Source organism: Lycorma delicatula, chromosome 4 (genome assembly GCF_047948215.1).
Source record: "Lycorma delicatula isolate Av1 chromosome 4, ASM4794821v1, whole genome shotgun sequence".
In the NCBI taxonomy this organism is placed as follows: Eukaryota; Metazoa; Arthropoda; class Insecta; order Hemiptera; family Fulgoridae; genus Lycorma; species Lycorma delicatula.
The window spans coordinates 202,645,884-202,664,661 of record NC_134458.1 but is presented as its reverse complement, the minus strand read 5'-3'; the positions used below and the strand labels follow the sequence as shown (position 1 = coordinate 202,664,661).

Below are 18,778 nucleotides of genomic sequence, written 5' to 3'. Positions count from 1 at the left end.
CTGCTTATTATAATAACTTTAAAAAAAAATTATCTAAGTATAACTGTTCAATATTACCAAAAGATGTCAAAGTAATTGTAAGCGGTTAAAACCATGTCAATATAAAAACACCATTACATGTATGTATACATACATACATACATACATACATACACATATATATATATATTTTTTTTTTATCTGAAATGGAATATTAATAGTTTCAACAAAAAAAATCTGTGACACCATAATTATTAAAATTAGTAATAACATACAAAATAATATACAAATGTATCAGAATAAATTGTGAAGATATAAATCACATTTAAAGTTTATGATCATAAAAATGTTATATGTAAAAGAAATTAACAAAAAATGACCAGTAATTTACCATCAATTTATTTAAAAGATTTATTAAATATACCAAAGCGATACAAGAATATTAAGTATGTTGGCAATGAATCTTTGCAGATGATCTACTAAAAATATCAATTGTCAATTTACAGAAAAACTTTGTAATTAAAATAAACATTTTTATATAAATAGGGAATACAAGTAAAGTAATCAGCAACAGATTGTCATTATTAAACCAGAACCAAATATCTACAAAAAAAAGGAAAAACATTAAGAATAATTTTTAAATTATTAAGCAAATAAAAACAAACACGGGAAAGAATTACAATAAAGGAATCAACACTTTTAAATCAACAAATTATTTTATAAACAAAAAATAAAGAAACAATTATTTGTTATTATAAAAAGAAATAAGTAAAGTAATTACAGTAAAAAAAGCAGTAAAGTAATCATAATAACTTTTAAACCAAATAACATTACTTGACATAAAATACAAAACATTAAAAAAAAAATGCATAATTAAAACAGAAGTATTAATAGTATTTATAAATTAAAGATAATAATTATTAGGTACAGTATAAAATAATGGCCAATCATAAATAAAATTCAAAAAAGGTAGACCGAACAAACAATTGTACCAGTGTAAAGTAAATAGAAAATGAGCTCATTGTAAAAAAAATAGGAAAACTTAATGTTATAATAATAATTATTTTATCTCCTCTTAGCAGGTAGTGTTGCTTGAGTATGATGCATGCAGCCTTCTACGTTTTCTGGCCAATCACAGACATTTTCAGAGTGAACAAAAGATTTTATGGGAATAGCGTATGATGTTTTCTTTCACCTTCACACATATAGTACAAAGTGCAATCTGCTTTATCTCGGTGGTATGATATTTAATCGTCTTCCTCTTCACATGACACTGCATTTCCTGTGGAAAAAATATATTCATTATACTCTTAGTTTACCGAACAAAAATATTCAAATTTTTAGAGATTTTGCTGGTTTTGCAGCTTAAAAAAGGAAATTATATCATATTTTTCCTGGTGTACACTATCTTTTTCATTATTTTTTATGATTATGATGCACATACAGCAACAACTGAGATAAAGATAACACCTGTCAGACTAACTTTCTCTGATAATAATGATGTTCACTATACACAATGAACAGTGAACAGAGTCCCCACAGTGAACAGAGTGAAAATGTAATTTGTAGTACTGAACATCACCAGTATTTTTTTTAAACAAATGCAAAAGTATATTCATTTAAGTGAAGAAGGCACAGGAAAATCTCTAATAAGCCCATCGTGAAATACTAGGTATTTTTGAGTACGGCTATGTCATTTTGCGAGTGACTTGTGACGCACATTAAGTTGCCTATTACAATAACAATACTCACACGTAAATTACATAGTTACTACTGGATCATAAAATATGCTTTTGGATTTAGCAGAAATATAATTATTTTATCTAAACGTTTTTTAAAATTTAAACTACAGTACAACTCTTGAAAAGTAATAACAAAAATGATTTTTCAATTACGAAAAACCTATAAAATTGTACATGTAAACTAAATTTTATGCCCGATTACTATAGTAATTACATTGCTTTCAACATAAGAGTTCTGTAACTCCTGGGTGATCTCAAACATTTCTGAAAATAAAATGATGTTAAGTAAGGATCACCTACTATGTTAACTGTTCTTAACACTGATAAAGCCACTGAAAACTATTAATCAAAGTTAAATTACAAGGTTATGTGCCTTTATGATAGACATTTGAAAGACAGAAATGCTACTACTCTGGTTTTGATGTGGTTGTTCCCGAGCGTGTAATTCTATTCTCATAGTATCCAGTAGATACTGACCGCATCAGTTGACAATACTTAAAAAATATATAAAAAATAAAATAGTTTTCAGTAATTAAAAGTAAATAAGCAAACCGCAGTTTTAGATCTACCTGTAGGAAAACATTTGAAGAATATTTAAAAAGTTACAGGATTAAAAGAACATTTCAAACAATAGATTAAACTCATTTTTGGTATACAATACCAGGCTTCCATGGATCCAAAAAATTTTGATTGTTAAAAAAATTTATACAAATAGATATTATTGTAAATTGTAGTTACGTACCAAATATTATAGTGTATCAATCACGATTGATAGGCTTTTTTATATTTATAAGTTTCATATCTAAATTCTAATGCTAGTTTCTAATTTAATTTTTTAGGTCCTGTTATTCAGTGTTTCATGATGCACTACATATTTGTCAGGATATAACTCAACTGATCTGAAATTTTCTTTCTCTGTAAGTAAATAAATGAAGAGAAAGAAGCAGGCTGGTAGACAATATAATAATATTTGCTAAACAACTATAGAACAGGGAATAGAAACGTTGAAGGAAATTGATATACTTTGATAGGTTTGTGAATTGTATTGCTCCATCCATCTCTCAGCAATTATCTAAAAGGTATGTGGCCCCCTTGTGTGGCCTTGTAGTATTTGTTTACGAAGGTGTTGACAGGTCTTGAAAATTTCAATAATCAGTTTGGAAGGATGAATATTTTTGTGTTTTATATAGGTACGTAGAATGCAGTCATGAGCAGAATGTCTGTCATGTTATTTAGGTATGTCTACATTTGGGAGATTTATAGAGAAGATTGTGTTGCATCCAGTTACTTTTAAGATAATATCTACAATTGTAATTAAAAGAAACAAGTAAATAACCACACTTAAATACAATTCGTGTCTTAGTGTGGCTCAAAGAACTGTAATTCATTACTGCTAGTAAAGAATATAAAAAGCTAATATAGAAAGTAATTTTTATCTTAAATTTCAAATTTATTGTACCTTTTTATCACAAATAATAGAAAATTCACTTTCATTTGTTTTAAATAAATACTGATAAAGCTCTACAGCATTTTTATAGATTTCTCAAGTTTATACATTTTGTTGATGTCAATAATAATAATAATAATTAACAATCTCTTTTGATTAATGATAATTTGTGTTTAATAATTTTAATTATAATTTAATTATAATTTTATTTTTTAAAACTAATTGAATTATCTTTTGAACGATATATTTATTGTTTTTAACACAAAATTAAAACAATAATAGATAATTTAAAAAAGTATAACAAAAGAACTGAAAATTATATATTTGGTTGAGCAACATTCTAGTACGTAAAATTCAGTAAAATAATAATCAGGAAAAAATGAAAGTATAGAGAAGATGAGACTTATAGTGGTGAAAGAAGTTATAATGAAATAAGGAAAGATGTAAGGAACAAGAAAAATATTCAGTAAATAAAATAATACAAATTTACAGAAATGGAAGAACCGTACAAATTTATGGCACATCATTTTGATGAATTTGATATTTTATTTTGTTTACTTTTTTGTATGTAAAGTCTTAAAATATCCATCTTATCATAAATCTCAAATACAATCTACTTAAAAAGTACATTACGTTAGGGCACAACTACAATTAGGCACTTACATCGGTTCAATTTCAGTCGGACAATTCCTGAGAAAGTTCTGTATTCTTTATCCTTATGAAAAAAGTAAAAAAAACAGTAACATGTAGGGGGTTCAAATCCATTAAAAGTTATACTTTTAGCTAGCTACTTGAATCTGAGGTAGTAGCATCGCAAATCAATTAATATCACGAATATTATCTATTCACTCAAGTAAAGGATTACCACCACTTAACCCTCCATTGGGGGATCTGGGTGAATGGTGTATAATGCAGTCAGATAATTCCACAGGGCATACAATTTTAGGAATGGATGACTGTTTTGCTTAATAAAGAAAGGTTAAATTTGTTTTCAGGTAGCTGTTTAATACGTAAAGAATAGAGATATGGATATGATATGATATAAGAATAGGAGGATATGGTTTCTATAATAATTATTTAACCGGGCTGCAAAAAGTAAAGGTTATTTGGATACTCAAAATTCACAAAAAAATCTATCAAATAATATTTCTATTCTACTCCACAGTTAAACTAATTTTAAAACTACAGCTTGGAACAATAAGATAATTCTTACATTAAGTAAGTGAATTAAACTAGCAAATTAAAAATTGGTTATCGTTATACAGAATGTATACAGTATAATTTATTATTTTATTTTTGGTAAAGAACTTACGATCTTTAGTTGTATAACCAACACCACCAACAGGATTAGAAGTTTCCTAAGGACCATCATATTTTACTGTGTAACCATCTAATTCTTGTCCTATTGCATTCATTAATGGGAATTTTCCTGTTCCACAAGACCCTCTGAAGTCTTCCGTAACTACAGACCAAACCATGATACCTCCAAATCCTTCTTCTTTTAACCAAGCCATCTACAAATGAAAAAATTAAATATAATTAGTAATAGTTATTTATATCTTAAAAAAACTGCATCTTGTAAAAATCTGTAGTTCTTTTTGATGTTTACTGCAGCAGTAAACAGCTTAATCACTTTACATATTGGCTGCCAACTCTGTAGGATTTATGAAGCCTCCTGTGTGTTCTTAAATTCTGAGTCTGTTGCGTATGGAGTTTCACTATTGTTTAAAACTCTCCTCCATTCAATCGTCATCCGTTTAGCACGTTTATTTTATTTTAAATACACACAATATGAAATTTACTTCATTATCTAAAGCTGGATTAAGAGATTTTTATTTTTGTAATATAGTAATTTGTTCAGTTTGGATTTTTGAGATAACTCAGCCGATAAATTTTTTCTTTCATTTAACTATTTTTAGTGTAAGGTGATACACAATAGGCATAGATTTACAAATAACTTATATAGACCACTGCTATTGAAAAAAATAAAATAAAATGTGCTTTATTGACAAGGCAAAAGTAAGTTATTTTACTTATTTACTTACTTAGTAAGCAAGTAAGTTACTTGACTTAGTTATTTACTTCACAGAAAATAATAATAATAAAAATTGAATAATTCATTCAATGGAATAAATGATAGATTTGCATAAAATTCATGTAATAATTTATTTAATTTAATGGAATTTACAACTACATAAATTCAGATGTTTGGCTACCTTTGTTATATCCATTGAATTGCAGACCATGATTACTAATTTGCAGTATCATTATAACAACATTTATATTACACAAGTAAATGCAATTTTACCCATCATGCCTGATAAAGGCATTTGAGGTTCTTTATAGATTGTTGGTATATGTCTTTGTCATGCTATTATGAATCTTGAAGTACAAAACTCTCAGTTTCCATTTCCTGAGCAAAAATTTTTTATTTAACAACAAACTTGTTCATTAATATTTTATTAATATTTTGCTACTTGCAAAAATAAAAACGATACAATATTTGAATCTTTGAGGATGAGTCTACAGTCACAAATTAAGATTTTTATATGGAAAAATTATTATTAAAATATATTTAATCCACTGGCAAAGAGTTAAAAAAATAATTGAAGAATGAAAATATATATAAATATAAAATATTGCAATATGAGATATTAATAAAAATCATTCGAGAAAAACTATTATTCCATTTAATGTAAAGTTATTTTATTTTAAGATGAAGAAAATTAAGGTTCTTTATTTTTTTTTTTATTATAATTCAATTAGATTTTAACAATTGCTGTTTGTACAACAGCAATATTTGTGGATAAAAAACGTTTAATTTTATTCATATAAATTTATATGAAGGTCTTTCAAATAATTCAGTAATTTATTAAAGACTAGTCGGAACCTGGACCCCCAAGGCCAAGGTAAAACTTCCACCCAAGTCAGGGTCTCCCAGGGCCGCAGCACTCGCCATTCCTGTGTTACAGAGGGATGGCGCCTTGAACACCCAAAGAGTTAAATTCGGTCGCCATTCCCGTCTACCTAGAAGGCTACGCTCCCCTGGACATGCGCACTGTTCATTATCATCATTAGTGTGAGAATAATACTGATAAATAACAAATATTTAGACCTATATACTGATAATACTGATAAATAACAAAAAAATATAGAAACCTGAAAAAGAAACTAGAAAAAGACAGAATAACAGTAGCTTTTAATCTTGCTTTTTCTGTTTAGCTTCGGAACCATAACATTTCACAGGATGATGGGTTTGAAGTGTAGTCTTGTACAGTCTCAGGTCGACCATTCCTGAGAATTGTGGTTAATTGAAACACAAGAACACCGGTATACACGGTCTAGTATTCAAATCCGTGTAACAGTAACTGCCTTTACTAGAATTTGAATGTTAGAAAGATCGACTTCCAAATCAGCTGAAGAGTTAACCACTAGACCGACCCCCGGTGGGTTAGAATAACAATAGCTAAAGTAACTAAAGTACACACACTTTTGACAGAAAAATTCATAACTTATTTCTTTGCCATAATAATGAAGTAAAAGAATTAATCTTTTTTTTTCCGTAAAGAATATCTTTAATTTACAACTTCAGGCTCCTTGGGGGTGAAAAAATAATACAATTATTAATGTTCAAGGGAGCAAGAGCCTTGGTCTGTGGCTTAAAACCTTCCCTGGTGTAATACGAATGTATCCTGAAAATGTGAAAGCAATCGATCAGTTGGTTCTTCAGAGATTTTTTTAAATGAAATACATCAAAAAACCTTCTCAGTTATGCCCAAGAAACATGGGTAAAAATCTGGTTGCGTTTGATCAAGTGGTTTTTTGTTTATCCCGAACAAACAAAACCCCTTTTCATCTTTATGTAATAGATTATACGAGATCTAAAATAACAAGACAATTTTTTTTGACAACCACTTTAAAGTTACTAGTAAACATATGGTTATTATATGACCAGCTGATTTATATTGGGTATGATACTGCTCTAGTATATTCATAACAATCTTGATAAGTTGCAAACTGTAATGCAAGTGATCTGGATAATTTAGGCTTATGTCAGTAAATTAGTTCATAACGCTTTAAAATAAAATATCAAATTTTTAATTTTTCATCTACTTTCGGCTTATTAGTTCCATGAATACACCATAATGGTGACTGTGCTTATATAAATGCAACTGTTAAGTGAAATATCAGGTGAATTTTATTACATACTTGGGTTGATGGTTTATTAAATTTAAGGAAGTTTTTTCCACTCTATCTTCTAAACCAAATCTACTTTGTCCTAGTTAATTTGAAATTCAATTATAGATTGCATTGCCAACATAAGAAAAATAATAGAGGTGTGAATTATGGCAGCTAAAAAACAATAAAAAATTAGGGAATTACCTACCGAAAGATAGTGGAGAACTATAAACCTAGGTAGTACCTAGGTTCTATAACTGCCTGCTGGGTAGTGTAAGAAGTACCTGTAACCTTATTTTAAATTTAACTTAAGAGTGGATTTTCTATTTTGCATTTGATGAGATGGAAGCACTGTGTGGCATTGACTTCTTACTAAACTGTATACTTATAATGTTGTAAATCTATAATGTTGTTATATAATCTATAATATAGTGTGGATGACAATTTTGTATATTGTATAATTTTTATACATATATATATATATATAGCCTAGGACACTCCCAGTAAAATAAGGAATCCAACTTAGTCATACTTCTAAATTGGTTCAACTGTTGTGCAGCTACATTGGAACAAACATACAAACACACACATATATATATATATATATATATATATATATATATATGTATGTACACATTCTAAATACATTACACTCGTTTTTGAGCAGTGTAAAAATTGAGATACACCAATGAACTGTTAAAACTTTGTTTTTCAAAAACTGTCTGCCTTAAAAAAATCCTATCCTTGAACCCACCTTCAATTTATAATTAGTACAAAGTAACTGTGTACCACCTTAAGGGAGGTACAAATAATGTTAATTTTTCCATTATGTTAATATAACAATATATATTCTATAACATTAGAAACAAACCTGCAAATCCACTTCTAATAACACTTTACTCGTACATCCCAGCTTTCCTTTCTAATTACACGCTTCACTTTAGACCTGAAGAATACATGTGCTGTTGCTGCTTTTTGAGGTCACAAATCAAATTTTATGATCAAATAGTAAATGTAATCATAACAGCAAGTGTTTCCTTAAACCCAACTGATATAATATTGAATATTGGACTTAAATAAGAATTTGTGTGAAGATTACAGTAGGGATGATGTACAGCCTAATAGGCAGTATTATATTGTGTATCCAATTAACAGGATTTGTAATCGGATCTCATCGGTGATCAGTGACAGCTGATTGGTGATTATAATAATTATTATTTATTATGTTGCAGTTACGTTAATGTGCTATAAACTAATACTATAATGCCAGATTAAAGTAATGGTTAAAACGTAGATAGACATTGGCAATATAAGTTGTAAAAATGTTTAACTTCTTAGTAAGCAGTATTATATTTTATTTGATAATGTAAATCTATTTCATGTGTTCTTGTTGCTTTTTACTACCCTGTCTAGCGCTATAGCAGTAGAAGTTAAAGTATCTTAACCCATCAAAATAACCTTTTAAATAAAAACTACAATGAGACAAGAGGATGGTCTTACAATATTACTCGATTGTGCTCTGGAAAAATTAATTGCAGAATATAATAGGAAAATAAAAATACTTAATAAAAATGGGGGGGGGGGGGGTTAACATCTTAATATTTAAATGTAAATGTTTTACCATTAGCTGATGATCTGATAACTTTGGTAAGACTTTAGATAGAGAAAATTAAAATCAAGAACTAGAAAAATGTGCAAACAAATTAGGCTACAAATTTTATATAATGGATTCCAATAATAAAAGTAGAATCCAAAAAGTGAAAATTTCAGAATAAGAATCAATCAAGAGTTAAAAATTTAAAGCAAAATAATTATGCTGAACATGTTTTAGAAAAAAATAAAAGCCAGAACACAAAAAATCAAAGTGGCTTTCATCTTACAAAATTTCTTAGGGAAATCTAATAATTGTAACTTTACGGCCAAAACTCAAAATAATACTGCTAATTTAAGCAAATCTGAAGAATTTTACCAAAATTTTGAAAAGTCATACAATTAGAAAAATAACTAATTTTATGGTCACTTGACTGGAATGGATGAAAATAAATTAATGAAACAAATATTTAACTTTTTTTTTAAAAAAGGAAAACCAAATAAGCTAGTTAAAAAAATGTAAAATCTCAAACTATTAAATATTTCCACAGAAGTAATTTCTGATGAAATCTTTCAGAAAACTAATCTTTCAAGAAAACTAGATAACAGCAATAAAGTAAGCAATAAATAGCAAGATAATAAAGCAAGCAGTAACGTAAGCAAGGTAATAGCAATAAAAGGACTAAAATAAAATAGCAATAAGATATGTTTCTAACTTTTGAAATGTACTCAGCTTATCAGAAACAAAACTGAATCAATATGTAATGACACCCTTAGCTATTGAATCTGCACGTTTTTTTTTTATTTATTAGTTCACATCTTATTTGCATTGACAATAGGATTCACATATTAATACACTGAACTACCCTAATTGAATGACTAATTACAAAATTTAACAGGAACATCAAAATAAAAGATTTTAAAAAGACAGATTAGCTTTATAATTTCATCCAGATTAGGATGAAAATAACTTTATCAAAAATTCAACAATTTTCTCAAGAACTCTTATGACTTGAAATTATAACTACAGTGGCTTCTTCAAAACAAACAATATAGTACATTCAGAGTTGTATCATTCATTGAGTTGTAACTCATTCAGAGTTGTATCTTCCTGTGCAATATCTTATCTGTAAAAGCATCTTCAAGAAAAGAATTTCATTTAAAAACATTTCATTACAATGAATAAACATTGAAAAACATTTTTTTGAAATAATGATTGCCTTTACATAGTAATTTTTAATATAATTTAAAACATAATTTCAAAGACAATGTTAAACATTGCCAATATTAATATAACCATCTACTCACCATTTGTGTTCCATTTACTTCTGTTGGATTATATAATTCTATGACAGTTTATAATTTAAAACATTATGAAGTGTTTATAAACATTATCTTAACACTAAAAAACCAGCTGAAGTTCATTACTGTTCGAAAGACCTATAGAATTTCTTAGGAAAAATCTTATAAAAGTTGTAAATATACAAATATGTAGCATAACACTTTTTGGCAGTAACAGTAAATAAGAAATCCAGAAAGAAAAACAACAGAACCTTTAGAATTTTAATTACAATGTTCAATGTTGAAGATTTTGTACCTAATTAAAAAAAATTAGTTTAAAACATTTGTTCTCAAAGGGGGCGATAATGCCCCCTTTGAAAATTGGAGGCATTCAAGCTGTCTAGGAAGGTGATGGCTAATAGGAAGGTAACGGCAAAACTATGTTTTCTGATATTTCAAATTAAAATTAAATACCTACTAAAATATTTTTCAATTGAAAGCTTTGTTTTAATAATTGTATTGTTATATACTGAATACGTTATCACTGCTGTTATATAATTATATATCATCATTCATTCTGTGAAACCTCCTATGTGCCTCAAAAATCAATTTTGAGTTGTATATCACTGGAATCAGCTTTTCAAACTCTACAAGTCTATGTGGTGAAAAAAAGAAATCTCCTAGGTAAAAACTGAATATTTCTCAACTTTAGAAACCTCTTGTGTAACATTAATCCACATGGGAGTTTTTCTCTATTTGATATCGTTATGTAGATGGCTTAGGGTGAACTATGTTATGTGAACCAGATGTTACTTAAGAGATTTCATGCAATCAGCTGTTTGTACTTGTATTAATGTGATTAACATATGTGGTTAATGGTTTTTTGTTTTTTATGTAGATTTAACTGTGTTTTTGAAAATATGAATAAGTAATCACATTTTTAGTTGTGGGGAACAAGAAAATTTACTGGTAAGTTAATTTCAATTCCTTTTTAATATAACTTGTATAATTCAATTTAAGGTTAGGATGTACTAAATTTAGCTATCATTTTCATTGATTATTTACGAAAACCATTAATGATACCATATGAAATTTATAATAATTAATTTTTTCCCTAATTATGTTATTTGCTTAAGGTATTGACCTATAAGCAGAATTTGTTTTAAGATTCTTTAGAAATAACTTTTAGTACTTCGATTAAACATCTGTTATGGTTACATTTTCCCTTATAACCTAAAGTATCTTATAATAGAAAATTCATTACACATTTTTTTGTTAATGATTTTATTGTATTATGTTCTTTTTCTAGAAACCCAAGGGGCAAAAAAAAAATGAATTTGTTAATGAAATTGAAACAGAAGCAGTCCAGAGCTCCTGTCCTTTAGACAAAACTGGTAAGTCTTGATGTTTAAAAGATTTTTTTAATTGCAGTCTTTGCAGCCATTTTTACACACTAAATTGAATCTATTCTTTAACTTTATTTTAATAAATTTAAAATTGGTAATATGTTCTAGTAAGTTGATAATTTCTTGATAATTACTTTTTTTTAGATGTGCACTTTGCACATCTAACATGCTGAATGCCTTGCATCATGCAAGGTATTCGGTCTAGGATTATAGCATAGGATCATCACGATCCAATGCTATAAAGTAAGCAATATAAATCGATTAAATAATATCTGGTAGCTCTGTCAATAAAATAAAATTCCAACATTCATAAATTTTTGTTCACTACCATATTATTAGCTTTTATGATTTTTTCTTTCAGGTACCCCAGATCAGTTGAAGGTATATTGAAAGCAGCGGTAGGTGCAAATGCCAGTATCGAATTAGTTCAACAAAATGTATCTTCTTTTGATGAGGCCAATGAAGATAGAATCCTTTTTTGTAATTCGTTGATACCGATTTCAGGTAACACTGCTGTCTATATATTTTTAGATTCTAATAATGAATATTCACAAGACCTGCTAGAGTTTATTGATATAGTTGTCTCAAATAACACACCAAACAATAATTCAAGAGCTATTTCATCAATGATTGACTCTGAGGTAAGTTCTGAAAGACCTAGTATTGAATTGACTGTTATTAATGAGGAAGTTGGGTCAAATATTCCTACTGCGACTAACACCTCTTGTGAGGAAGTAAATAAGGTTAGAAAAACCAAAAAAAAAGTATTGCCGACATAAAAAACATGAAACAGAAATTTAAAAAAACAAAAAACATAGAGCTTTAGGAAAACAGTATTTAGGAGATAAAAGAGTTGGAAGACAGGTTGTAGGAACACTTGTAAAGGAAGCTAGATCCCTAAAAGGTAGATGTAACCGTGTCTTATTACCCGAACCTTCGAAAAGAACGAATCAAACTTTTTTGTGCACTACGATATCTGATACCAAGCAACAGAAAATATTTAATAATTTTTGGCATAGTCCTACCTCATGGGAAGAAAAACAAACATTTGTGACAACTTTAGTTAATTCAAGGCCCATTATTAAAAGAAGAAGCTCCACACATCTCAAAAACGTCAAATTCGAGGGACATGACAACCTACTGGAAAATGATGTTGGAGAGAAGATAAGGGTATGTAGAATTTTTTTTTTTAGACACTTGATCTTGGAGAGGATACATTTAAAAGATGGGTTTCCAGATCAGGACAACTCAATAAGATAAGTGAGAATGGAGAATCAATTGATGAATTAGATGGACAGACTGATAAAATAACAGAAAAGAAGCAAAAGAGAGATTATAAAAAAAAGAGGCAAGTCCCAATAAGTGACACAAAAAAAAATCAAAATCTCCAGGAGCTTAAAGAAGTTATAGATAAAGATTTTTGGCCCTTTTATGATGGTCTTCCATTCAGTTATGCAGAAAAAGAGGAGCGCAATAGAACATGTTAAGGTAAAAAAAAAAATTAAAGACAGGTGTCAACAAATTAATATTTTTAATAAAATAATATTATACTGTACATTTATGTAAAACTATAATGTATAGAACTGTTACTTTAAACTTTTAAGAGCGTTTTTATATTTTCACAATATACTAATGAAGCAACAGTTATTCATTTGTTTTATTTTTAGTTAGCAAACCTTATTATAATAATTCAATACAAAGTTTAATTTTTTGTTTATAAAAGTCTGATTAGTTATAATACAAGTCAGTAGGATAAGAAACTAATTAAATATCTCTTGTAATGTTACTATATTTTTTTTTGTCATTAATTTTTAAGAATGTTTTTATATTTTCAGTGTACTAATGAAGCAGTAGTTATTCATTAGTCTATTTTTAGTTTGTAAACCTAATGGTAATTAACCAATTAAATATCTCTTATAATGTATTTTTGTACTGTTATCTAAAAAAATGAAAGTGTTTTGTTGTAAGTAACGTCTTTACATTCTATCTCTACAATTATTTTGTTTCCTAGTAATTTCAATAATTCAGAAAAACATTTTATAATATAAACCTAATAATATCATGAACACTTGTATTAGGTTTCAGTTCAAGAAAAGAGCAGGCAAAATTAAGTTTCTAGGCAGACAGATGTTTTTCAAAGCATATTTTTCAACTATAACTAAAACATCCAAGTTCAAAAGGCCCTATGTAGCCGATCACCATTGTTTGACATAACCTACATGTTTTTTGAATTGTAAGAAATCTTCTAAGCAAGTAATAGATGAAAAAAATAATTTATCTTAAATACAGGTAATTAGAAATCTTAGATTAAATTTATGATATAACTGTTATATTACATTCTGTTAATTCAATTTCAAAGGTTTTTCTGCTCTCCTGAAAAAATTAGAATGAATGATGATATATATAGTTATATAACTATACAATTAAATATCCATTTTAATTGCTCTCATTTAAAGTGTAACATTCAACTCAGAAATAGGATATGCCACGTTTAAAAACAATTGCAGTTGCTGTTTTTAAGAGAACTGCAATTATTATTTTTAACAGATGGTAAGTTTTAGGCTAGAAACGTTTTGATTCTCAATGTGGGTGGTGGGTGAAAAAGTTTAACAATCAATTGTTTAAAAGAATATTACATAAAAAAAAAAAAAAAAAAATGGTGAATATTTGGACTGTACAACTATGCTGGCCAGGAGTTTGACTGTGTGGTTTGTCAAGCTCTTCATCATTTGGCCATTAACATTTTACTTTACTTTATAATCCTCAATCTCAAATATATACAATAAAACAATAAATCTCAAACATTTTTAAGTGATCATAAAAACACAAGTATAAAACATAATTATGTATAAAATATAATTCTCAAGACTTATCTCTTCTATTAGAAGAGATACAATAATATGAATAATATCTGTATGACTAATAATTAAAATATAATAAAGCATATCTTTAAATAATTACAGTTACGGCATTCGTGATTTGTACATTTTGACAATCTTAAAATCTTACACAGTATACAGAAAGTAAGGCAAATCAGTAAGAATTTCAAATTAAAGTTTTATAAATTCTTAAATTAACAGTTTCACTCCAGTAGCAGTTATTTTAAATAAATAATATTTAGTTTATATTAATTTTAACAATAGTTTCATAAAATAAATCAACAGCACTTATGTATTGAATAACGCTAATGTACTGTCTTTTTCTAATTAATCTTTGGAATGTAACGTATTACTTCAGAGGATTATATGTATGAACGTAAATGAAATTTAGTCATGTACAATCTCAGGTCAACCATTCCTAAGATGTCTGGTTATATTTGAAACTCAACCGCAAAAGGAAACAGTTATTAATGATCTAGTATTCAAATCTGTTTAAAAGAAAGTTCTAAGGTTCAAATTCTAGTAAAGGCAGTACAGATATGTACTTTTATACAGATTTGAATTTTACTAGATTAAGGATATTGGTATTGGGTTACAATTAACTGCCTATCTCAGGAATGGTTGACCTGAGACTGTACAAGACTAAACTCCATTTATATTCATATATATCATCATCTGAAGAAATATCTTGCAGCGATTCCAGAACCTAATCAGAAAAAGAGAGAATGGTAACGTACTAATTAATTTTTCAAAGTAATGCTTCTAAATAATTAAATTTTTTATAATGATTTAATAAATGTAATCTGATATTTTCATTGGCTTTTAATTATTGCTACTTAAAAATTATACCAAGAACATTCTAGTATCGAGTTAAATTTTAAAAGTGTTTATTTGGTTATTTGAAATACCAAATGAAGTTTTTCATTTGCCCAAGTAATTTCCTTTTCAGATAATGTGTATCTATGTCCAGAAACAGTTTACGGATTAACTTCTGTTAGTATTTCCTGTCGAGGTAATATTAGAATATCACTGTGTGCTGGAAAAACATAAAAAGGAGATGGACCTTGAAAGTGAGGAAAACTTACTTCCGCTTCTTCTGTTGATTCTCTTCTAGATAATACACAAACTAACCACAAAGCACCATTATAATGCACAAGACAAAACCTTTTATATCATAAATTTGAGGAAAACCAACTTCTCTTTCGTGCAAAACTTTAAGTTGTTCATATTCTTCATTTCTGGAAATAATTTTTGTTTTAAAATATCCTTTGCCGACTGGTAAAAAAGCACGCAACTTCTGAGTACCTTAGATTGCCATCGTTTTGCTAACTACTTTTCATTTGAAACAAATATGAAATTCATATTTTTAATATTTGACCAAGCCTAATAATAAAGCTGAGTGACTGTTGTTACTTGATCTTGCTATGGGCGTTGTAAACTTGCTTTTGATGTTAATCTTTTCTTTTAAGACTATCACCAAAACCAACAAATGCACTTTTTAATGTGATGTGGCAAACGAATGCCATTCTGCCCCTGGACCAAAGTCATCCTCATCATAAATTAAATTCACAAAATTTTTACGATTCTTATATTGAGCTGCTGAGCCATCTGAGAAGTAAGTTTATTCACAATATTATATACTATTCTTTTAAAAACTGAATTAGTTTTTACCTTTTTTAAGGTGACACTTTCATTTTCAACTTTAAAATTTTCTAATTTAACCAAGTTGGTCTCTTCAATTGCTAAAGGATCTTTTTCAATATCACCATTAGTAACATCTAGCGGTTCCTCTTTCAGTTGTACTAAATCCTGTAATACAAAACAAAATATGAATGCTACAAATTAAATATGTTTATGATTATTTGTATAATTTATAAAATAAAAATAAATTGCAACTCTAATTGACTTACAACACACATTAACAGATCAGTGACTGTTATATTATTATTATTATTAGACGACTTTAATGTGCAAGGTTTTACATGAGAAAATCACAAAAACCTTTCTTTTGTTAAATATTAACATCCAAATGTAAATGTTAAAAATGCTAAAGACAGCAACAAAATTCTAGCAAGTACTTTGAAAAACTATTAAACTACGAGGAACCTAAGGTAAGATTTCAATTCCAAAATTCAGCAATATGAACTGAAAAATCAAAAACACATAAGGAAATAAAAATAGACAAACTCATCAAGAAAATAAACAAGGTAACAGGTGATGGCTTGATTGCAGCAGAATTACAAAAGAATCATGCAAACAGCAATGAAAAAACTTAAGAAAGAGATATGGAAAACTCAAAAAATTCCATTAATACATCCACTACACAAATATGAAAATGATACAGAAGTAAATAACTACAAAAGGATTAACCTCTTACCTATGACATACAAAATCCTTTCAAAAGGACTTCAAATTAGAATGTAATTAATCGCAGACTATGGCTAAAAACATTTACCAAAAAGACAGAATTCATAACCATCCAAGATTCCCTAAAGTTGCAAAATAACAAAATATGGGAAAATCAATAAATTCAACAAATTTAAATATATGGGAGAAATAACCCAAATTAATGGTTTAGATAAATAAAGCCAATCAAGCGCGAATGAGAATATTAAAATAAGCCTATCAACTAACAAAAGATATCTTCAACAAAAAGAATATTTCAGAAGATGCCTAAATCAGATATTAAAATAATCAAGTAGTAAAAAGTAGAGATGCACCTGTTTACATCAGATGCATAATCAGTTTAAAAACAGACAACTTAGTCCAACAGAATAAAAGAAGGTAAAGACTTGAGAAAAGTCCTAATCTCATTACACCACCGACAATGTGGTGAAGGAAGCTGTGACCACTTGGATTCGAGAAAGACCGCCATAATTTTTCACATGAATTTGTCACACGTTGGGATAAGTGTACCAGTATAAATGGGGATTATATTGAAAAATAAATACAGCATTTTGTAGGTAAGGTATTATACTTTTATCCATTTTTATTTCATCCCAATATCTATTTTCATTCCCATGCTATGTATATATGTACAAAATTTATCAGCCAAGCCTCATATATAGACCAGTAAAACAAGATAAGTTTTGTGGCTTGAGACATTGTTTTAACAAATTTGCTCCAGTCTAAAAAAAGTATTTTTGTCAGATAGATTTTTGTCTGCATATATACATACGCATACATGTTGTTCTGTTTTTTGTCTAATAACTCTGGAGATTCCATAAACCAATTTTCTTCAAACATGGTACTAGGTCCCTTCAAAGGAAAACAATGTATTAAAAAATTTGCAAAAATTTGAAAAAAAGGGTGGGGATATTTTGTCCTTAACAAAATTTAAAATCTTTAATCAGGCACTTTAACAAACAATTTTTTTTATAAGCGTTGAAGTTTTTTAATCAAGATCACAAATTACCAAAACTTTTTAATTAATATTCAACTCCTCTTCAAAAAATTACTTAAATATATTTTCCTTTTTTAGCTATATATTGCTTCAGAACAATAGTTTGTAGGTGTTTTTTGAATCTATATTTTCTATATCAGTAAGCGCTCAAACCACTAAACATTTTTCCCCTCCCACTCTCTCCAATGGTCTGTGAAAACAAAAAATATTATTTTAATTAAAATGATTTTTTTAAAATTTAAATCCATCTTGTAAACTACCCCCATTCCATTAAAAATGTAGAATTCTTAATTTTTTGATAGTATTAATTCTTTAGTATTTTTTGAAAAAAAAATTAGCTAAATTTTAAACCCCCTTTCTAGAAAATTACAACTTTGTTTATTTAGAATAATGGCTGTATTATTGTACTTTTTAAACCACTTTTAAAGTTTCTTTTTTATATTTATCACCATTCAGAGAGGGACAATTTTATTAAAAATTAATTTTACCTGAATGCTTTCCCTTGAGTATGGGAGCCCCCAAAATGAAAAAAAAAATTTTTCATTTATCAAGAAACAAAAAAATAGTCCCACCGTAAAACTTTCATTAATTCCTCCACAAATATAGAAATAATCACACTTTTTCAATTTTCTTATTACCTATGTATTATATAATTATAAATAAATATTTTTATGTAAAGATGTGAAAAAAAATGAATTCACAATTTCGGTTATTGTTTTTCAATAAAAAGTAATTATTCATCATTCATCAAATCATTTATCATAAAGATGCAAACTGAGCTTAAAATGATTGAATTGAAAAATGGATTACATAACTTGACCGACTAGGAAAGTTATGGAATTCACTGCTGGCTTTTTTAAACTGTTATAAAT

The 18,778-nt window shown here is 27.8% G+C and overlaps 1 protein-coding gene across 1 annotated transcript in view; it reads right to left on the bottom strand.

Annotated features, from left to right (window-relative positions):
* Positions 1-602: 602 nt before the first annotated feature.
* The window catches only part of LOC142322790 (uncharacterized), a 32,327-nt gene continuing 14,151 nt past the window's right edge, over positions 603-18,778 (bottom strand). The window contains exons 3-5 of the mRNA XM_075361866.1: positions 16,175-16,312; positions 4,481-4,682; positions 603-1,261 (exon numbers count right to left, since the gene is read on the bottom strand). Coding sequence (XP_075217981.1) covers positions 4,527-4,682; positions 16,175-16,312 — 294 coding nt within the window. The 3' untranslated portion in view covers positions 603-1,261; positions 4,481-4,526. The remainder of the gene's footprint in view (positions 1,262-4,480; positions 4,683-16,174; positions 16,313-18,778) is intronic.